This window comes from Elaeis guineensis, chromosome 10 (genome assembly GCF_000442705.2).
Source record: "Elaeis guineensis isolate ETL-2024a chromosome 10, EG11, whole genome shotgun sequence".
NCBI lineage: Eukaryota > Viridiplantae > Streptophyta > Magnoliopsida > Arecales > Arecaceae > Elaeis > Elaeis guineensis.
The window spans coordinates 32,461,191-32,484,687 of record NC_026002.2 but is presented as its reverse complement, the minus strand read 5'-3'; the positions used below and the strand labels follow the sequence as shown (position 1 = coordinate 32,484,687).

The following is a 23,497-nucleotide window of genomic DNA, read 5'->3' as shown; positions in this document are numbered from 1 at the left end:
TATATATTTTTCATACGTTAGAGATGTATGATTGTAGGTATGCATGGATTTAAGCTTAATAACTTCATCATCATCAATTATAGGGACATCAAAGGCATCGAAGACAACAGTCATAATAGCTCTATGGGACAAAGAGGTTTTAGGACTTTGAAAGCATTCATTCATATAATATATCATTAAATATGGTAAATTAACCTTATCATCCGAAAGAATCATTTTGAAGAGGTAAATATCTAAGTATGATACATTATCTCTATGACCGCTTTTAGATAAAAAATTAAATATAAAAAATATGATGAATTACTTTATTTTCAAGTGATGATAGATGTGCATTTGATTTAGCGATTTGATCTAAACTATCATCTTCAAAAATAATTCTAATATTGTTAGGATAATCTAAACCTCGATGACTCCAACAAATACTATTCAAATATTTATCATCATCTGACGGAATATACAAAATTTGATCAAAAACACTATAGTCAAATTCAATAATTTTTCTTTTCACATATGATAAAATAAAATAAATTAAAACTAAAATTACTATAAAAAAATTTAACTACACTAGATAGATTGGCTTATTTAGCATATCATAGATAACCAACCCATACTTTCAAATAAAAATTTAAATAAAAAATCACTAAAATGATTTAAATCTTCTACCCTCCTCTGTAGTTTTTCTTTGAGAAATTTTAAATATAAAATTTTACTACATTTATCATTCAAAAATAAATTTTTTTCATATCTATGTAAAATTTATTGATCTTTTTCTATGCTAGCCCATTTTTTTTTTAAGCCATTAGGTCCATTTTAGAGTATGGATGATGGTTTGGGGTTGGGACAGATTTAAACTCAACCCATGATTTCAATAAAATCGTTGGTTGAATCTATAATTTTATCCAAGCTAGCTACGAAATTTCGAATGAGCTGGCACCAAAATCATAGGTTGAGCTTGTGATTTCACACGTATCGCAAATCGATAAATAAGTTCCAATTCATTGGTATATTGAGAAATAAATATTTAAAAAATAATATTTTTTAAAGAAAATCCTGCACAAGTTAATATCTACTCCGTGCGCATTAAGGTCTAAAAAGTATAATTAAGAACAGCAAAATCAAATAATAATTTTTATAAAAAGATCCAATAGTATTGCTATTAAATCACAGTTTGCAGTGGATTGAATATTTTAATATTGATACTTTATTCCTTGGTTTAAACGTGATCACCAATATCGCGACGTCTCTCTTGCTCGCTCTTCCCCTCGATCTCTCTCGCTCGCCCATTCGCCCATCTCTCGGCTTCTATACATTGTAGAAAACCAAACTATGTCCTGCTGCAGCATCCGAGCGCTCTGGATCCTCAACCCCCAAGACGCCGTCGTCTTCTCCAGGTATCCCCACCCTCTTCTCCATCTCCTTCCACCATTTAGGGTTTCGCTCCGATCTCCTTGTCGGCGATACTAAGATCCGGACATCCAAATCGTTAATTTCCTTAGATTTTTTCCTTCTTTGCTGAATTCTAGATCGGAATTTTTGTTCTTTTACCAGAAGATTTCCGGTGGTGGAGAGACGGTGGCGTTTGGCTTGTGAGAAAGAGAAAGAAAGCTCCGCCGTGGAGCATCATGGATACTCCGCCCAGCCTTTACTGCCGACGGATGCCGAGTTGGCTTCGGCTTTCGCTGAGAGGAAGAAAAGGTTGGTCATTGAGCATGGAGGATCCTCTCATTAATTTTATTAGAGTTTTGGTTGATGATTTGGACATGCTTATATATATATATGTCACAAGACTACTGGAATTTCTTTGTGAAGCAAAAGGTTTTATTGGTAGGAGACGGGTGGTAAAATGGGAACAAGTTGCATGTAGGTATCATGGTTACTAACTACCAAACAATTGATTCTTTGGCAAAGGTTCGATTTTTATTTTTGGATTTGTGTTTATATGCATAGAAATGTTGAATTTCCTTGATCACTTCCTCCTTAAAAACAGTCATTTGTCTTTTATAAAGAACTCTTGATAATTCATTTTCTGTAGTTCGAACGCAATTATCAAACCTAGTTTTTGTACCACTTTGGAAAAAAATAATTCATCGTTCATGTTAACCATCTGCTGGTAACCTGATAGGTTCAGAGAGACACATGCTCACAAAAATGGAAAGGAAAGAAAAAAGGAGGGGAGTCTAGCCACTGGAGTAAAACTATTGGTATATAAATTAAAATTTAAATATTATTTTTAAAAAAACTAAAAATATGTAATTTATTTGATATATCTATATAGTTTCATGCAATAAAGCAAAGAAGCAACTCCAACAACCAACAGCTGGAATACAACCTTGACAATAAAAAATAATATCATTATCAGTTGTAGGGTTTTATAACTGCTCTAATAATAATATGTTTTTAACTTATGAAAGCTCTTGTTGAAATTTCTTTAGCAATCCGATTGTTTGAGAATGATGAATTCATTGGACAAAAAGGAAGAGTGATTCAAGAATTTTTCAGTAAGTCAGATAAATGGTTGCTGGTGCTTTAGAAATGAGTGCACATGGCCACTTATGTGGATATTATATCTTGACCAAATTGCATTCCCTATATGCAGTTTTTGTATGCAGCTCAGTTGCACATGGGCTCCATACGCAGGCAACTTAGCATTACTGGCTGCAGATGCAGCATGCTTAGCAACTAGAGTTGATCACGGGCTGGGCCTCGGGCCTAAAATCTATTCATTTTTAATCGGGCTTCCAGCTGGACCTATGTAAACTTTGACATTCTCTAGGCCCAAGCCCTGCCCATGATCAGGTCTATTAGCAATGTGTGGCACACATGTGCCCCCCTATTATGCGAGTCCTTGCAGGCGAGTGGTTCATGCAGATGATCTGGCTAGACTTGGTTTTAAGATGGGCTGGATGTAGCTATTGTTAATGATATTGATTTGTTAATAATGTTATAAATGCTGGTATAAGTTTAAGTAACAAGTTGCAAGTGCGAATTGTTAGTTATTTGTTCTTGTTGTGTATTTGTATATTTTGTTTATCTTTAAATATTTGAAATATATGGACTGCATATTCACCTGCATATATGCTATGCAGTCCCCTGCATACCATGGCCTCCTTTTAATACAATGATTGCCACTATATTTGAGGGAAAAAGGGGTTGTAGAAGGCATCGCTGTGGTCATGGGGGTTAAGTTGGCATTATAGGTAACAGTCAGGTTATTGCCCTAACAGTAGCATAAGTGCAGCAAGGTGGAAGTTGCTTGGAAGGGATGCATTCTCTTTAGGCAGTGGAGAGAGGAAAATGACTATCATAGTTGGCAGTGAGGATAGGAATTAGGAAAAGGGTCTTGGGAAGACACCCCTAAAAAGGTCAAGCAATTTGATGCTCATGGAGAGAAAAACTGACTGGTGATAGTGTCAATGGAATAGGAATTAGGAAAATGGTCTTGGCAGGATGACCCTATAAAAAGGTCAATCAGTTTAACGTTCACTGCAATAGAATTAGGTATTCTAGAGCCTGTTTCAAATATAATCAATAAGCAACGCTACTTCAATATGAACATTTCAAATTAAAAATCCATGTACATGATGCAAGATGCGAAGAAATCTTTTTTTTTTTTTTAAAGAAAAATTGAGGCAAAATGGCAATGATAGGGTGTAAAAGATTTAAAAGATATGCTAGGACTCTAGTTATGCCATTATGCATGCCTCAATGTGGTTACGTATGTAAGAAAATAAGTTGGTTAGATAATGTGATGAGATAGTGGCAGCCTTTTTTTTTTTTTCTAATTTTGAATTTTTGTTATGCTAGCAAAATTTTTCTGTGATATCAGGTTTAGGAATTGACTAGGATCAAGTTTTGAAATATTTCACTTAGCCAAAGAGTTTGAGGTGGTTGATCGGAAGGTGACTATTGTACTTAGTGATATGTTCCTAAAGGTCCTAGACTTTTGGTGATTTTATAAATAATCTTGTCATTTCCCACAAAATTTAGCAGATTTTGGATGAAATGTTTTAGTTTTGCTTGGTGAACTGCTATGTTCTCTTTGTTGTGACTTTTCAGTTATTAGCTTCTTTTCTATTGCATTTTGGGCTGTCTACTAGGCTGTTTTTGGGCTTTATTATTAAATATGTGGATAATTCAAACTTTCTGGGCCCTTATGTGGCTTTGAAATATTTTGATACGCCTCTCTTTGACCATAAAATCTTCAGAGGTTTTGGTGGCTGTGTTTACTATTACCAAAAATATACCAAAGTTTCAATAATGCTGGTAGCCCAGTTAGTGGTTCCTTCTGAAAATGCAATTTACCTTATATCCATCATGTAAAAAATGCTCCTTTCCTGGACACTTCTGCATTGGATGGGTTTATTCGGGATCAAATAATGGATAGCCGTTATACAAGGAAATAACACAGTAACAGAGAAACAGTGTCATTATCTGCTCAAGTCATTGTTCACTGAACAGAAAAATATTTTTCAGATGGCATAGAGACTTGAATCTCAGGGAACTAGTTTATCAGACGAACAGTGAAGATGTCAAATAACAACTGTTGTTCCTGTTTAATCATGGCAATTTTAACAGCACAATGTCTCATCATTGGCTGTTATTTAAACCTTGAAATATATATTATAGGTCACAAAGGCAAGCCCCTTTTTATGGGCAGGATAAACTCACCCCTCCATTCATTTGCTTGTAAATAGCGGTTGCTAGACAATGAGGTATAGGTTTTATGTGTTTTTTTTCTTGTTCTTTTTTTCTTCATTCCATTTGTCAAATTGATGCTTTGAGACTGGTACATGTATGAGATGGACCTAAAGCCTGCTTTGTTAATTTTACAGTATTTGACTTTGGAAAAGAGAATCCTGATATATTCTCTTTAATTTCTGTTATGGTTGTTGTTTTTCATTTATTACTTCTCCCTCTTAGTTTGATCTCACTGTAATGAATTTCAGATCATATCACAAAAAAAAAAAAAGAAGAAGATTTGCAAAAAATAATTTATAATCTTTATGTTAGAAACTAGAGACGAGAGTACCCGACATATGACAATTTGTTTTCAGAGAGATGGTAATTGTACTTGCTTCAAAGCTAACCTTTTGAAACTTCAGAAATCAGAACTTCATTATTGTATATAGAGCCATGGTGTTGAAATTCACCTTCAATGCTTTGACCTTGGTTGACTGGTTACTCAAGAATCGTTAGGAAGATGATGACATGTATGTCATGAGGTAGATGATAAGCTTTTATTTTTAAAGGTAGAACTAGCTTAAGTGTATTAAGTAATCTTCATGGCAGAACTAATAGATCAGGATATCATCAAATTTAAATGACCACAAGTCTTACAACTCCTCAACTTTCTTTCTAATTATTACTCCAAAAATAAAAACTAGCATTTAAATTTTCATTCTAAACCAAAAGAATGTAATTGTGTTTCTTATATTTCTTTCTTTGTGTTGTTTGTCTTTCTTTTGCCTCATTTCTCTACAACTACATTTAACCTAGAGTCATTTTATTGGAGCTTGGTTCATTATGCCTTAGTTTCCAGAGTCATTTGCATTGTCAAGTCCATAAGCTATTATATTTTTCCATTAATATATGCTTTAAGTAGTCAATTTGAAGCCCATCTCTGTAGGAAAGCATTCTGTCTGGTAGTGATGATTTTCTTAAGCATATGTTGGCCTTCCTTCATAAAGAAATATATCTTTGTCTTTGATTTGGCACTAAAATTCCTGGATTAGCTGTTCATTAGGTTACTGTATGTTGTTCAGGCCCTAATTCTTCTAAGAATCCTTTGCATCTAAACACATTTTGGTTTTTGAAAACTGCTCGATATATTTTATTGTTCAAGTTCATTGATGTAACAATTGATCAAGAAAACATGGTAAGTGCACTTTGTGAACTTTGATGATATGTAGTATTATTACCAGTAACATGAATAGTTTCCTTGAGCAGGCAAGGCTCTGCACGTGGTTTTGGAATTCGCTTTAGTCAATCAGTTCAAGGTTCAGATTCTTGGGTTGATGATCCAATCACTCGCCACATTATAACACTGGATATTAATGGAGAGGAGGGAGATGAGTTTATGTTGTGGCCACTGGTTTTACATACTAAAGGCAGTTATCACATTCTTGTTTTACCTTTTGTCGAGCCTCAACAGTTCAAAGCATATGTGACATTGTGTACCAGATCTGATTGTGGAAATTCAGTTGGAGAGGAATGCAGCCTCTCTTCCCTTCTACTTAATCTTCCATGTATCACAGGGTAATGTAAGTTATTTTTTGTAATTCAGATATAATTTTTTCATAAGCCTAAAATTTTATCAAATCTCAAAGGTTACATCAGAATTTCATATTCAGAATTTACTGTTGATCAAGTAAGACGAGCATTAATTTGATATTGCGAGCCTATCATTTTGATAATATTTATCAAATTTTAAATATGTTGAGGCTTTCCATGAGAAAAACTCCTCAAACTTTGCCGATATCTGTTTTTCCCCTCATGATTTAATAAATGTTGGTTCATTTTTGTGCTTTCTCTCTCCAATGAACTGGTTGATCGACATGGGTTCATGAACAATAGCTTGTATGATCAATCTAGTGCATCAATTTCAATTTAATGAGCTAGGTTATTGAGGTTTTCCTCTGATGATTGTTGAAAGTTGATGGCTTGAATCAATATTTGAACTATGTGGAAATGCATGATGAACATCTAAATTGAGGATTCCTGCTTGTAGTCATAACTTATAATGCGCAACATGCACAAAACCAAAAATCAGATGTTTTAGATGTTCCTAATCCATGCTTCAATTGGACACATGATGGATGGTACTGGTAAAGCTAGGTTGCCAGAATATGATATTTCATTTAAATTGTGAAGAAGGCCAAAATTTATATTGTGCAGTCCGCATTGTCAGTTGAAAATTTTGAATTTCCTTGGCCTAGGCCCAATTGCATCACTACTTTTCTGGCAAATACCTTTTTACTTCAAGCCAGTGTAAGTTTAATGTAGTCTAATTGATTCCAAAACCCTTATCTTTGAGAAGATAGTACAACACTCAGATTCCACTTTTACTACCTACTGTAGACATATTAGCTACCACCAAGCATGGCACAGACTCCTAGATTGAGCAGTATCCTAACATTTAGAGAACATCTGTTGTATTGTGCTTCTGTGGGTCAAAGGCCAGTTGCATGATCTAAAATCTGCCTTCCACGAATGACTTGACTAGGGGTAAAAACTTTGAAGTTTGGAGAGAAATGCAGAAAATTCACTAAAAAGAACTTTGAAAAGAATTCGGATAACTAAAATTGGTTGCAGAAAAAGTAAGCAGTATCCTAACATTTAGAGAACATCTGTTGTATTGTGCTTCTGTGGGTCAAAGGCCAGTTGCATGATCTAAAATCTGCCTTCCACGAATGACTTGACTAGGGGTAAAAACTTTGAAGTTTGGAGAGAAATGCAGAAAATTCACTAAAAAGAACTTTGAAAAGAATTCGGATAACTAAAATTGGTTGCAGAAAAAGTATAAGACTAACTGATTGAGGAGAAGATGATGGACACCAAGTTGAAGAGTCCATATTATAAGAGGTAAGTTGTACAATGGTAAATTATGGCAAAGTGATATGTTGGCAAGATGTTTGGAAGATTAAAGATCAGCTTTGGAAAGTTATACCCTGCTTGATGCACTTCAAGAAGGATATATTAGTTTTATAGTTTTTTTCCTGTAATATTACCTCTCCACATTACCTTTCGTTGATACCTTTGAGAAATTTCTAATGTTGGAAATTTTAGAGCATTTTGAATTCCTCAACGTTCTTCCCCATGATAGTGACAAATTCTGGAGGGTAGGTTTAGGGCCGGTTTAGCCAAGCTGTGAAAATTAGCTTATTTTGAAATGACTTCTTTTCAAATAGAGTTTCAGAAAAAGTGCTGTGGGAGAGAAATAGTTTGTATTTGACAAAATCATTTGATAAGTATTTTTATCAGTATTTGAGAAGCAGTTTGCGTTTGGCAAATCTTTCAAAAAAATGCTTTTGACTGTCAAATTACGAAAAAGGGCATGTATAGATTTACTTTACAATTAATATTATTTAAATGGATAAATGATTTTAAATATTCATTATGGTTAATTTTAATTAAATTTTTTCTTTTTATTTAATTAAAATATAAAAATAAAATAACAAAAAATATATTAAAAATTTTAATCAATATAAATACAATTGAATCAAAGATAATATATATTGAATAGAATAATGGGAGGGTTACATGAAAATAAATAGGGGTAGTTATGGTAAATAATGATTTTGACTAAGGGTATTTCTGTTTTGAAAAAATTTAATTTTCTGCTTCTACTTCCAAGGAGAAACTCCAATTTTCTGCTTCCTCCCGGTAGTAGAAAAACTGCTTCTGCTACCACTCAGAAGCAGATTATTTTTTAAAATAAGCTTGGCTAAACATCCTGTTTTTTCAAACTAAGTACTTTTTTGAAAAATAAGCAGCTTCCTCCTCAAAAGCTTGACCAAACAAGCTATTAGTATCAAACCCTTTTTGACTTTATCAAGTGGTGGAGTTACATTTTGTTGCTCTGTAGAACATATAAAATATCCCACAGCTATCATTCATTTGAGCAATCTATCATAAATGTGCTTGGACTGTTGACAGTAAGGGATATAGATTATAAGTTGGGAAGGAATATAGGATTATGAGATTTCTGAAAGAAAGGAGATATTGGTGCCAGATGATTTTAGGAAAAACAGAATCATTGCACAGATGCTGTTTGACTCTTATTTTCTTATCTTCTATGGTTTAAAGATTATTTCAGGTCTGCGGATTAGCTATTTGTTTGACTTTTTTGTTTGGTATAATGGATATTATTTTTTTAAAGGCCTTCTTCTCCTTAAGTTCTCTCATGCATACCCTCGCTGCAAGCATACTCTCTGTTGTGATGATTGACATTTGCATTCTCCACTTTTTTCTATTCTGTCTTCCTCCCCTTCATATCATTTAATTTTATTTTCTACCATTTGCTCTCTATTTTAAACAAAACAAAGAAAAATGAAGGAAAAGAGAAATTAAAAAATAAGATTCTAGGCTGCACTAGGTTGGTCTAATATTGTTGTAAGTGGAGTGACGAATGTTTGGATAATTGTAATGTAATCTTACAGTTATGTTGTTTGGAGATTTTCAGTCATGTAAAGTAATGATTTTAGAGCGAATTTTCTGGTGATGGGTTTTCCTTGTGTTGTTGTATGAATAAGTTAAGCGTCTTCATTTTATTTTTATTTCTTCTCTTTAGAGTGTTTTTTTCCTGATAATGAATAAATTGCTAGTGTAAATGAAATAAAGAATTTTATTCATTCAACCATTTAGATTTTTGCAATGCTGCAACTTTTTCTCTTGCACATCAGGGAATTTTGTTTATTGTCTGACTTGCATAGTAAAATAATTATTTAATTTAGAACCTGCTTTAGTGCTAAGTTTGACCTTTTTTTCCTGTCAACCTGCCAATGATTTTATCTATTTTCATCATTTTTTTAGGGAGCTTATATATTGTTGTTACATTGTAGATTTTTAACATTTGTCTTGGTATTCTGAGAATTAGTTAAATGTGTACGTTCCATTTGACATGATAAAGCCGACTCTGCATTCCACTATAATCCACTCTTTTTCTGAGAGCTATAAATTTGTGTTTTCTTAATATTGACAATCTTATTGATTGAATATAGACATACCCATCTCATCCAATTAAGATTGTAGGTAGCTGAAATGGTTTGCATACTGACCCTCCTCCATATCATAGGGCATTTGTGGTAGCACACACTGTGGGAGACATAGTTGCTGGCGATGTGCAGGATCCTGAGGTGGTTGTAAGTTCATCACCCTCTGTGGGAGGATTATTGGACTCACTTACTGGTAGCATAGGCATACCAAGCATTTCAGCTAGGGCAAAACCTGTTGCAGCACCAGTTGCAGCTTCAACCACTTCAGGTGCTTCAACAGCCGGTAATGTTGTAATAGATGCCCCTAAAAGCACTTCTAGACCAATTGACAAGGAAGCACTCCGCACTTTTATTAGCAGCTCAATGCCCTTTGGTTTGTACTTTCTGCTATGGTATCTCTCATCTCATATTTTTTGATGTTTTTTGTTAATGCTTCGTACAAGTTGCATACAGTTAATTAAGCCTGCACTGATTTTCTTCCATCATCACAAATACGTTATCAGGAACACCTCTTGATCTAAATGTATCAAATATATCTGCAATCAAGACAAATGGATTTTCTTCTGCCGATTTGCCTCCTTCAGACCTGAAGCAACCTGCTTGGAAGCCATACCTGTACAAAGGAAAGCAGCGGATCCTATTCACAATTCATGAGCTTATTAATGCTGCAATGTATGATCGAGATGAAATGCCAGATGCTATTTCAATTTCGGGCCAACTAAATTGCAGAGCAGAGTTAGAAGGATTGCCTGATGTTTCCTTACCTCTGACTGGGCTGAAATCTGCACATGTTGAGATATTGTCTTTCCATCATTGTGCACAAGTGTCAGAACATGGTGAAGATAAGCAAGCCCTGATGTTTTCTCCACCACTTGGGAATTTTGTTTTAATGCGTTATCAGGCTTTAAGCAATCTTGATCCTCCTGTGAAAGGCTTTTACCAGCTCTCCATGGTATCAGAAGATGAAGGTGCATTTTTATTTAGGTTACGGTTGATGGAAGGTTACAAAGCTCCCTTTTCTATGGAGTTTTGTACTGTTACTATGCCGTTCCCTCGGAGAAGAGTGGCATCCATTGATGGAAACCCTTCTACTGGAACTGTTTCAACAACGGAAGTTTCAGTTGAGTGGAAAATTATTGCAAGTGGACGGGGTATTACTGGGAAAAGCGTTGAGGCAACTTTTTCAGGGACGGTTAGATTTCTACCAAGGACAACTCAGAGAGTACCTTCACGGTCTATGTCAGTTTCAGCAAGTGTAGTTGAAGAAGATAGTGATGTAGAACAAGATAGTTCTGGTAATATCGTTAACATCGAGGAATACTTAATGGAGAAAATGAATAAGGACCTACAGGCAGTAGATTTGGAAGAGCCATTATGTTGGCAAGCATACAGTTATGCCAAAGTAAGCTTCCTGTTTTTGACATCCTTATTTATTGCTTAATAAGTTTTCGGAGCAACATACTGCAATATCTTTGTCGGTTGGTGCCTATTTTAGAAACTTCTTATTTAATTACATTAAAAATATTTAGCAGGATAGCCTAGAATTTGCTTTATGAGATCTCCTTATTTATCGTGCTTGTCAAGCCACAGTCAGTTGTAAAGTGTTGGGGGGCTCAAATTGAAACAGATCATGGCTTATAAGATTTTTTATGAGAACTTAAAAAAAAAAGTGAAAACATGAAAAAATAGTTAAATTAAAATAGATGATTGAAGGATAAAAGGCAAACATATACGAGCCTAACAATTCTATTTTCCACCATCATAAGGCTTATAGCATGCCTTTTTAAACAATCATCATGCCTTGATATTGAAGATATTTATACACTACTACTTCAGATAAAACTAATTCACTTGTCCTTTAGGTAGAGTATGTTAAGAAGAAAAGAATCAGTTTTTGACGAATTAATTTTAAAAAAATATGAAAACTTAGCTGTTTCTTTTGAACTTCAAGAACTCCAGTTTTTTGTCTTTCCTATTAGCAGTTTTAAAATTGTGTTGGATTCATCTGTCGGGTCTTATTGGTGAAAAATAGATAATTTTAAAAGTCGAATAAGTCATGTGGAATGGACCCTCCACTTGATTTAGTATGTCCTAACATGATCAAGTTGGACCATATTATCCATAATATGGATTGAGATCTTATGGTCTTCATTGATCCTAATCCAACAGAGAGATCCAGATTGCCTAAAGCCATTTTGATCCACATCATAAGATCTGGCTCATGGATCTAGGGATTGTGAGGATAGTGATGCTATGATCGATGGGAAAATAATTTTGCATATAACCTCTTTAAACCTTAATATTTAAAGAAATTATGCTTTTGATGAGTATAGAGTCTGTACATACAATGAATATTGGTAAATAAATCACTTTCATATTTTTGTAGTTAAGATATGTTACGTTGTAAAAAACCACCACTTTTTTGTTGATAGTCAAGCATTCCAAGCACTTATTCTCTACAATGTTGCATGTGTGATGCACATGTTTCAAACATGTTAAATGGTTTTTTAGCATGTAATCATTATTGATGTTTAATATTGATAATATCTCTTCATGATTGCATGTTCATTTTGTTTTCTTTAAATTTTAATATTCAATTTTGGCTATTTATGGGACGATTTTTGCTTTGTTTTCTCTTGAGTATTAATGCATTTTTTGCAGGTCTCTTTTAAAATTTTTGGTGGCTCGCTGTCAGGAATGTCAATTGATCCAAAAACTGTGAGTCTTTGATGAATTAATTCTAAGCTTATATCATATTTGAGATGCCATGAATTTTCTTTTAAAGGGTTAACATTTGTTCATTTGACAACCATTGCCATGATGCAGCTTGTGGTTTTTATCTTTTAAATTATTCCTAAAATCATAATTAGGTATTAATGTTCCATTTTCATATGTTCCATAATTCTAGGGCATTTGGAAAAGGTGTGATTTGACCTTTGTGTAGTTTTGTTCTATTCCCTCACCATAAAAGAGCACAACCAGAACATGTTGCTTAGCTCAACCTGTTGATGTGCCTATTTCTTTTTTTAATGCTCTTTTGATTTTGTAAATTTCTAGTTGTCTTAATTTACTGCTTTTACATTTATGCCTATGCATTGTTGGTTTTTCTAGAACTTGATATTATATTGAGATGATTGTTATTTGTCGATATGTCATGTCTATACCAATCTCTCTTTACAGAGATAATTCTTACTCTATACCGATCTCTCATTACAGAGATAATTCTTATGTAAAATGCTTTACCTCTTATGCCTATTGACTGTTACATTTTCCAGCCTGCCCAAGTGTAACAGAACAGAAAAACAGAATCACAACCTAAAATGTGGTAGACAAGACTTATCCAAAGTTGAATTGAACTCCCCTTCTCAGTCTAGGCAGGTCAAATATGTGTATGACATGTCTGATATTTGATAATAACCACCATTGGAAAGCCTATCAGCCACTATTACTTTCTCAAGCACATGATTTGTGCTGCTGATATATTGATGAGAGAAACATGGCTTCCGACCAATTCCAAGTTATCAAGGTTTTGTAAGTTTCATTGATTGAGATATTAACTTCGATCACTCTCTACTACTCAATTTTGCTTTCACTTGGAGGCAAGAAATGAACAATTAAATACCTTCCACACATAGTGGGCATGCCAACCACTATTGTCCCTGGTGTGCTTTTCTGTATGGGCATCTAGATGATCTGGATGAAGATCCTAAAATAATGTCTATTGTGTCAAGATGTCTTTATCAGTCTCCCTATCTAATATCATTTGAACTCATTCTGTATACATAAGGGAACAAAATAAGATTTCAAAGTACCTGTGGAAGCTCATGGAAGAGCAATTTGTGGAATTAAAAGATTTACTTCATTATTGAGCCATTGTGAAGCACGATTATGTTTTTTTTTCCTCCCTTCACATTGTTCTTTTACTTGATGACAATTGCCACTTTGTCTTGTATGTTTTTGAATCTATTCATTTTATGCCGCCATTTTCTTTCAAGGTCCCTGCATTTCTTCGATCCCTCATGTTGCGTATCAAAGCACAGGAAATAAGCGACTTTTAGGATCTAATTCTCCCTTTTGATGAAAGTTTCTAGCTTTACAAATTTTTCTATTAGGTACCTTTAAGAGGGTTGAACATACAATGACTTTCCCGAGCCAACAAGACTAAGAATATCAGAGTAAGAAGTTGAGGATTCTTTGCTACTCAATGAACGCACCTACCTGATTCCCATCATTGAATGACATCTTTGGCCCAGGTCTGTAGCTTCTCAAGCTCCTCTGTTTGGTTATCTCCAAGGAGGAGGGGGAAGGGGACAGAAACTGCACCTAAGAATGATTGCTTTCCAAAGCCAGCAAGAATAGGAGAGAGGAGAAAATGGCTGAGGACTCTTTCCAACTGAAATGAAGAAAACACAAAGACACATGCCTGAATCTCTCTCATATAACATTCTTGGCTAACCATTTCCCATGACCCTGGCCTCGAATGCACATAGGACCCTTCAAGATGAAAACAAGTTGTAACAACTGGTAACTTTCTTCACGACTACGGCAAGCATTTAGTTGTCATAAACATCATGTCCAGATACTACTTTCAATAGTTAGAAAAAGTTAAGCCAAATCTAATCTCTTTATATGATGTCATCTTAATTACCATGATCCCTTCAAAAGTCTAGTTTTTCAAATCTTACCTTTGGCCAAATACTATAACCAGGACATTGATTATAAGGTTTGCGGTAGTCGATTCTATATGCTTGTTGTCCTAGAGAAAGAGCAGAAGACAAACTCAACTGGGATCTCATTGAAGAAGAATATTTACGAGAAAAGGACTGGCATGTGGGAACAAATTGACGTCAGATTCATTTGGAAAATTGAAAGATAATCTCTTTTTTCAATCATTTGCCAAATACTCTTCTGAATCTTTAGTTGGATTTAAGTTGCATGTCTTGTGGCATCTTTATTTCTGAACTACTGAAGGATGACTCTAACCTGTTGCTGATTTCGTGAGGCAGTAATTTATGCATCTTATTGGTCCAACCACCATCAGGCTGGGAAACCTGGTTGAGATTGAAGTCACTCCACAGGATCCACTTGTCAGTGCAGAACGATTTATCTATTTATCACTTCTGGAGTTTATTCTGCCTCTCCAAAATAAAATCCTGTAATGCTTTCTGTCTCCAAAGAATTACTCATGGAACATGTCTATATCAAAGGAACAAGCTCCTTGCGTTATCTGTTTATTCTTTTTTTTCCCCAATAATGGTTATGCCTCCGGTCCTGTAACCTGCTGCATAGGTTTGTAACTAGAAGACCAAGAACTTTTAGCTCCATAAGTTAATTTTAAGTAAATCATCGAAAAGTGATATTATCCTATCTGTCATTACTCAATTCTTTTGAGGTCAGTACCGATGAAAGTGTTTACTGTACACTTCACAACGTCATATTAGAAGAGAACATTTCCTTTGTAACAGTATCTAGATTTTACTTCAACTAATTGATGCACTGATTTGTGTGGAAGGGTTATTCCTGTACCAGATATTCTGGAACTTTTTGATATGGCCATGACTATTATATTTTATTGCTTATTTCAGCGGTTCAACCCCTTCATGTTGTTTCTTAACTCAGATATTCAATATTTTACTATATATGTATGTATGTATGTATGTATGTATATATATATATATATATATATATATATATATATATGTATGTATGTATGTATGTATGTATATATATATATATATATATATATATATATATATATGTATGTATGTATGTATGTATATGTATATGCATGTATGTATACTCCAATTGTTCTAATTTGCCTTCTTAGATTTATTACCTTGTCCTGGAGAATGCAATGCATATATGTTCATGATCCCTGTGATTTTATTCTGCCCTTACTGTGATTGCAGCACTAAAATTTGCAGTCTTTTGCATTTCTTGTCTGAGAAATTACCATGCTGTGCAGGTAAGCATTTATCCAGCTGTTAAAGCACCTGTGGAGTTCTCTATGCAGGTAGATTGTTATTTATTTATTTTTTTTCTATTTCATATATATAACACCTCCATTGTTAGATTGATACCAGAAGTTCCAATTGAAGTTGGCCTTCAGGGTTCTGCTTCCATTAGGTTATTAAGGAACCACTTTGCTGGTTTAAGCCTGCCATGCTTATTATATTGTTTTGTCCTTTAAGAAGTCTTAAAGACTCAATCATTGTTCCCAGGCAGCTTAAGTAATCAACAGAGTGCCTTAAAGTTTCCATTAAGCTGCAGACAAGTTTTTCTGCAAATAGTTGATGGAGGTGGTTAATTGCATAGGGTGCCTAGTTCAACGGACACTGGTTATAAACGAGTTTACAATATTTCTTCCATCTAACAATGTATTTCAAAATTTAAAGCAGCAAACCTGCTACCCATAAATGATATATTGCATTACCCATTAACTAACTCTGTAAAGAAAAAAATTTAAAAGGACAATTCATAGCTAGTATGTTGGGGATGGGGTCTCCAATCCACCTTGCAGATTCATGAGCATCTCGTTATCCGTCCTGTGGGACATGGTTGGTTTGCAGCTTGTTTTATTTAATGTTTATATTTTCTGAAGGGATTTCAAAAATTTTTAGATCAATGGTAACTACAATCATTAAGAACAAAGTTCTTTGCATTTTTTTATTGTTTTAAGTAGCATAGAAAGATCAAGTTATATGTTTCCTGCTTTTCTCTCTATTTTTACAATAAAAATCTTGCATGATGCGCTGCTTTTCCATCATCATAAGCATTCTTGACGTAGTAACTTGAACCGGTCTTTTCCTCAATTTAACAATGTTGGAAGTTACAAATGGTTGTGCTTAAGAATCATTAAATGGAGCTAAGAAACTGGTAATTTAAATGTGTGTGGGTCTTTCTTAGGCTATTCTATGCTAATTGCTTATTATAATTGTTTGGCTTTAGCAGGCTTCCTCTGGAGACTATATATTGTGGAATACTTTGGGAAGGTGCCCATTCGCAGCCTCACCCACTGTTCACTGAGGTTGGGATTTGTTTGCAATTTGTAGCCTAACAAGTGTCGATTGTTTTAGTCGAGACAATAAAGTGTGGATTCTTATGCCTAGAGTTTATTCTAAGCGAGAGAAAAATGAAACCCAGTTATAGATTATCATATTACATTCTCATGTATCATAACTTAAAACCCTTAATGCCATTTTGCCGAGATTTTTCTTCAGCCGAGTTGAGCCATCCTTTTTTTTGGTATTTGTCTTATAAGCAGACAAGTTCTTTTCCCATTCATTATTTTTTTTAATTTTTATAAAATTGTTCTTTGATGGATCCTCTTATGCTTGAATATGTTATTCTGTTGGGAATTTAAAATTCAGATATCATATGCATGTTGCTCCCACATCTACATGGTGCAAGGAGTTTCTACCATTTCCATTTCTTTGCTTTCGAGAAAAAAAGTTGTTCACAATGTGGTAGTGATTGTTAGATGGTTGATGAGTCAGGCAAAAAACAACCCACCCCCTACACAAGCACTCAAAATCTCCTCATCCCCTGTTCAAGTGTTGTTCTTCGTCAAGACCATCTAAATAAACTTCAGCGAATTTTACTACCGAAACTTTTGATGGATATGTATACAAATTGTTTGATGAGCTGGGCACCTGGCAGCCATAGGTTTTCTTGGACAACTGGATGGTTATATAACTGTTTAGGAGATCAATGTCGAGAATTAGGTAATCCTAGGTGAGATAAATTGAGATCAATCCTGGAGCTCACAGTGAGATCGATGAAATATCGTTAGACTGGGAGTTTGTTGAATTCGCATTGGATGTGAACGCTCATTGCCCAAGTTTCGGAAGACTAAACACCGTGGTTTTTGATGGGGATCAGATGGCTGTGATGGAGTATACCGGGTAGGTTGTGCATAGGTTAGAGACCTTACTCGAATAGGAATAGTGACTGAATCACTCGCCCAATCTCGCTCTTCAAGCCACCCCAGTTTGTATTGTAGCAGGATTTCCCCTGGACTCTATTCGTACACTTTATTTCTATATTTTTATGGTGACAGATTTTTCCAATTGATGTTTAAATCTCTGACTCCTTTCATAATGTTCTAATTTTTCTTTGTTTGTTAAATATAATGCACTGTTCTTATTGTTAAGATTAATCATCGCTAATTTTTTCAATACACGATTGTCACGTCTTAGGTTTAATACAACATTATTTGTTTTCTTAGTATTTAATTTGCTTCGATCTTTGATTTTAAACAAGCACAATCCACCGGAATCATTGTTAACGAATTGTCCAGCTTTTCAATAAATTATTGTTTAATCGTATTTAGACATATCCCAGTTTTTCTTAAATTATTGCATGAGCTTTTAGATTTTATTTTTACAATTAACCTTACTTTCTGTTTTTATTTTTTATTTTTTGGTTTCGCTATTTAAAAAAAAAAAAAAAAAAAATTTATAAGAAACAGTTTTTTTCTCCTTGCGGCAGTCTCCGTTCGGACTTTGGGGGTGCCAGCCTTAACCTGCTGTAAAGCCGGTCCTTGTCAAACCGGGTCCAGGCGTCTCCAGCTTGCGTCCGGATCGAACCGGCGAACCGCCCCCTCTGGATTCTTTCTTATAGTTATATTACCGATCGTAAGGCCAAGGTTTTCATACCTTTTCTTTCTTCTACTCTTCTCTCTATTTCTCCGTTCTCCTATCGCCGATCGAAGACGACCGCCGCCACCGCGCGACCGCCGCCATGGGGAGGAAGCAGGCGTCGGACAACCCCTCCTCCGCTTCCGCCGCCGCCGGCAAGAAGGAGAAGCTCTCGGTCTCCGCCATGCTCGCCGGCATGGACAAGCCCAAGCCCTCCTCCACCGCCGCCGCCGCCTCCAAGAAATCCAAGCCGAAACCCAAAGCGAACACCTACATGGATGAGCTTGATATGCCACCCACCAGCGATGATGATGTGGATGAATCCGATCTCGTCGACGCCGACAAGATCCCCAAGGCAAAGACGCGGTCCGCCGTCACGGAGCTCTCCGCCGCCACACTTTCCAACAAGGAGCTCAAGAAGCGGGAGAAGAAGGAGCATATCGCTGCAGCAAATGCCGAGCACGCCCGGAAGGAGGCCCTTAAGGAAGACAAAGACGTCTTCAACGTGGTCATCGGCACCCGCGCCTCCGCTCTCGATTCCGACGGCGAGGATGCCGCCGCCGACGCCAACCTTCGGGATATTTCGATCGAAAGCTTCACGGTGTCGGCCGCTGGCAAGGACCTGCTCAAGAACGCTTCTTTGAAGATCTCCCACGGCAAGCGCTACGGCCTTGTCGGTCCCAACGGCAAGGGCAAGTCCACCCTCCTGAAGCTTCTCGCGTGGCGGAGGATTCCTGTCCCCCGGAACATCGACGTGCTCCTCGTCGAGCAGGAGGTGGTCGGCGATGACCGGACCGCCCTTGAGGCCGTGGTCTCTGCCAATGAAGAGCTCGTCAGTCTCCGGAAGGAAGTGGCCGCCGTCTCTGAGAGGCCGGAAGGGGATGAGGATGACGAGAACGGCGAGAGGCTTGCCGAATTGTATGAAAGATTGCAGCTTTTGGGCTCAGATGCTGCCGAGGCTCAGGCATCGAAGATATTGGCAGGGCTGGGGTTCACCAAGGAGATGCAGGTTCGCCCCACCCGATCGTTCAGCGGAGGTTGGAGGATGAGGATTTCTTTGGCTCGAGCCCTCTTCATGCAGCCGACCTTGTTGTTGCTCGATGAGCCAACCAACCACCTTGATCTCAGGGCCGTGCTGTGGCTGGAGGAGTATCTGTGTCGGTGGAAGAAGACAGTTGTAGTGGTCTCTCATGATCGCGACTTCCTTAACACAGTCTGCAATGAAATCATCCACCTTCATGAGATGAAGCTTCATGTCTACCGTGGGAATTTTGATGACTTTGAGAGCGGGTACGAGCAGAAGCGCAAGGAGGTGAATAAGAAGTTTGAGACATATGACAAGCAGAGGAAGGCTGCGCAGAGGAGCGGAAGCAAGGCACAGCAGGACAAGGTGAAGGACCGTGCCAAGTATGTTGTGGCTAAGGAAGCTGCGAAGAGCAAGGGGAAGGGGAAAGGAGACAATGATGATGACCTGCCGCGGGATGTCCCCCAGAAGTGGAAGGACTACACTGTACAATTCAGCTTTCCTGAGCCTACCGAGCTGACACCTCCCCTCTTGCAGCTCATTGAGGTCAGCTTCAGTTATCCCAGTAGGGAGGATTTCAGGCTCTCGGATGTTGATGTCGGTATTGACATGGGAACAAGGGTTGCAATTGTAGGGCCTAATGGAGCAGGGAAGTCGACACTGTTGAATTTGATTGCAGGGGACTTGGTGCCCACTGAGGGTGAGGTGCGTAGGAGCCAGAAGCTGAGGATTGGGAGGTACTCCCAGCATTTTGTGGATCTGTTGACAATGGAAGAGAACCCGGTTCAGTATCTTCTCCGTCTTCATCCGGACCAGGAAGGTTTCAGCAAGCAAGAGGCTGTTCGTGCGAAACTTGGCAAGTTTGGCCTGCCGAGCCACAACCACCTTACTCCTATTGCCAAACTATCTGGTGGTCAGAAGGCGCGTGTTGTCTTTACTTCGATTTCTATGTCTAGGCCTCATATTCTATTGTTAGACGAGCCCACAAATCATTTAGATATGCAGAGTATTGATGCTTTGGCTGATGCACTGGAGCAGTTCACCGGTGGGGTTGTCTTGGTGAGTCATGATTCTCGGCTGATATCTCGTGTGTGTGAGGATGAAGAGAAATCTGAGATATGGATCGTGGAAGATGGCACTGTGAAAAAATACCCCGGTACTTTTGAAGACTACAAGGAAGATCTACTCCAAGAAATCAAGGCAGAGGTAGATGAATGAAGCACAAGTTAGTTATCTATGAGTGATACAATAAGTTGTTTGGAGCTTTCAACAGTTTTTCTGTTATTTTTCTTTATAGTTTTAGAGACATTGCTCTGGTCTTGAGTATATCTTTATATACATTAGTGGAAGCTTGATATATTTATATGTGAAAACATGAACTTCGCAATACAAAACAGGACTTCCATTTTATGAACTTGGTGAGATTTTGTTTGCTGCAGCAGTACATGTGATCACAGATGTGTGTGTTATGAAAGCGTTATGTACTTGGTTATTTTCTTTTGTCACTGCTGGCATGCCGAATAATGGCCCTAATCATGCCTCCAACTCGCTTTTCATTGCTTGCAAATAAAAGATTGTAGCAAGAAACTGGATTGTTATGCATTAAATTTAACTATAACAACTGTCATTATAAATGTGGGAATCTGCATTTTTGTGGAAAATATGTACCATGAGCAAGAGAATTTCCATTTTATAAAATAAGTCATATGTGGTTTCTCTGGTCCCTTATGACTATCCCAAATTTTATAGTCATTCTGTGCTTAAATTGTTGAATAATTTTTCAGCATTCACAGTGAACTTGCTTTAGATTTTAGAACTTTTGGTGGCTCTAAATGCATGGAAGGCTGAAGGCTGCATGTGTAAGACCTTATAAATTTTTCTATTGACAAAATGTGGGTTGTGTTAGATCCTTGCTGCACATAATATTTTTCTCCATTTGGTTGGATTCCTCATCTCCTCTTATTTTAGCCTGCTTTAAATGTTGATTCGTGCTGCTGAAGGCCTCCTCCACATGAGTTAAGAATCGGATGGTTGGTCCTCCAAGTCATGGTTAGCACAGAGCGATAATTCTCCAAGATTTTTGCAGTAATGTAAAAGATAGTGATACCTTTATTCAGGAGGATGGTTCTGACTTCTGAGCATGTTTGAGGTAGCCTTTTTCTTGTCCATCTACTCATTTCATTTGTTGGGTCTCATAAAAGTTCACAAGGTGAAAATATAGAACTTTCCCTTTCATATCTGTTTTTTTAGTTTCTCTTTGGTTTGATTCAGAAGGATCTGAACAAAAGCAAATCATATTAGGATTATGACTTGGAGATCATGGTGAACATAGGGTTTTAGGTTAACTTGTGGTTGGAACTATTGAAGGATAAAGAAGATGACTTCTAGGTTTATACATGAAATTTTGGGAAATCATTAAAAATTTATTCCGCTAAGAGTAGATGAAGGATAAAAATCATAAAAAATTAGTAGGTAAAATGAAAGAAGAAGAAGAAGAAAAGTTGGGGTAAATGCTTGAAGAAAGAAGAAGAAGAATAAAAGTTGGAGTAAATGCTTGAAGAGAAAAGAAACAATAATACGATGAAAAGGAGGAGACTGATATTTTTTCAAGTTTCTTTGCTGGCAGGCTGATGCAGCCAGGGAAAAATGACCTTTCTTGAAGTTTATTACACTGGGTAGAAGGTGCCAGGGTGGATCTTAGTGCAGGAGAAGAGAATTGGTTCGTGCATAAACTTTAGGAAGCAATCTATGCCCCTATGGTTTTACCATAATGTGATATATGAGCTAATTACCTTTATCTACTTAAATGATTTCTTCTTGTGTATTGTTACAATTTGTAGCTTTTATCTTTGAAACACAACAGGTTTTTGAAATAGATAGAGTTACTTCAATTGACTTAAGATTGGTTGATCAAATTTTCCAAGGCAATTTACGTGCTTGACCATTCATCATGGAGGTTGGAAGCATTTTGTGGTGGGGGCACTAAATTCCTGAGCAAGTTCAACACTTCAGCTCAAACTCCACCTGCAATGGATTTCTATCCTGTGATTTTGGGATGTCCTTTTTATATCTTTGAAGCCTCTGAGGTTGTTCCATAATAGCAAGGGTTAACCTCCTCTGCGGCTTCACACTGGAAATTGATGATAGGAGATATTGGACATCTCCTTAAAGCGATAGATCATTCATGCTGCTGCATGATCCAAACCCATGAGGAAGTTTGCAAATTATCTTCCCCTTTTGTGAGGTGAATGTGGTTCCTTTGTTCTATGTTGAGCCAACAATGTTTACTTAATTGCCAGCTAATTTTGGAAAAAATAATTTATTTGAAACAAGAAATTATGGTTATGTTTTCAGATTTCTCATGTCTTACATTTATGCCTTTTTCAATGCAATACGAGTTTGAATGTGTTGGTTTATTTGGCTTATATGATGAGAAATTCCAAACAATCAAAACTTGTTCTTAAAATAATAAAATAGTGATGTCCTTCCAAATTGTAATGTGGACAACCGTCATTCTTATATCTTATTTTCAGTGCTTGGAAATTATAACAACAAAAGTTGATGCAAAAAGTAAATTCTCAAGCCTTTTGGACTCAATTTTTTTCCCAGATTTTGTCATCCATGCAATTTGGCAGATACAGCTAACAATATTTCTTGTCCAAAATTCCCTTAAAATCCGTCATTTATTTAGAATAAAAACACCTTGCATGGTATCTGTTGTCTTCCTTTGATCTTTCTCATGTCAAGGCTACCTGTCAATCTTGTTTGGGAGGTGACTTTTTTCCTGCAGTAATATGTAATCTTTATACGATCCATGGGAGTCGAGTCTCTAAATCCCGTGTAACTCATTTTTAGCATGGCTGCATCCTGGACAAAACAAAGTCCTTTTGATCCTTCCCAGAGTCTTCTTCGTAAGCCCTTACGCCAGCCTTCTCCTTTCAGAGGTCTTTGTCAACCATCTCATGGTGATAAAATTAGGTGGGAGTTATATGTTCTTTATGTTAACGTGGTTTTGACCAAAGTTAGCCTACATATTTGAAAATGGATGGTTTTAGTTTTCTGCTACCCTATATCTATCAAAAAATTCAATCTTTGGAGAAAATCTTTGTTCCATCTGACCT

General features: G+C 36.5%; 2 protein-coding genes across 7 annotated transcripts; both read left to right on the top strand.

Moving 5' to 3' along the window:
• The first annotated feature begins 1,204 nt into the window (after window positions 1-1,204).
• LOC105052711 (AP-5 complex subunit mu) lies at window positions 1,205-18,340 on the top strand. 6 transcript variants are annotated; one of them, XM_073244925.1, is made up of 9 exons: window positions 1,205-1,391; window positions 1,549-1,695; window positions 5,947-6,255; window positions 9,794-10,086; window positions 10,217-11,115; window positions 12,375-12,431; window positions 15,679-15,726; window positions 16,662-16,740; window positions 18,204-18,340. In XM_073244925.1, the coding sequence occupies exons 1-8, from the start codon at window positions 1,327-1,329 to the stop codon at window positions 16,737-16,739; spliced, it is 1,896 nt and encodes a 631-aa protein (XP_073101026.1). In that variant the 5' UTR covers window positions 1,205-1,326; the 3' UTR covers window position 16,740; window positions 18,204-18,340. The 6 variants fall into 6 exon arrangements, 5 of the variants coding, with proteins under 5 accessions (XP_073101026.1, XP_073101028.1, XP_073101027.1 ...); XR_012135023.1 differs by lacking the exon at window positions 18,204-18,340 and adding an exon at window positions 14,720-14,868 and having other exon boundaries at window positions 1,206-1,391; window positions 16,665-16,932; XM_073244926.1 differs by having other exon boundaries at window positions 1,206-1,391; window positions 16,665-16,740.
• Window positions 18,341-18,455: 115 nt separating this feature from the next.
• On the top strand, window positions 18,456-20,790 carry LOC105052709 (ABC transporter F family member 4). Its single transcript, XM_010933629.4, has one exon. The coding sequence runs from the start codon at window positions 18,456-18,458 to the stop codon at window positions 20,592-20,594; it is 2,139 nt and encodes a 712-aa protein (XP_010931931.1). The 3' UTR covers window positions 20,595-20,790.
• Window positions 20,791-23,497: the final 2,707 nt, after the last annotated feature.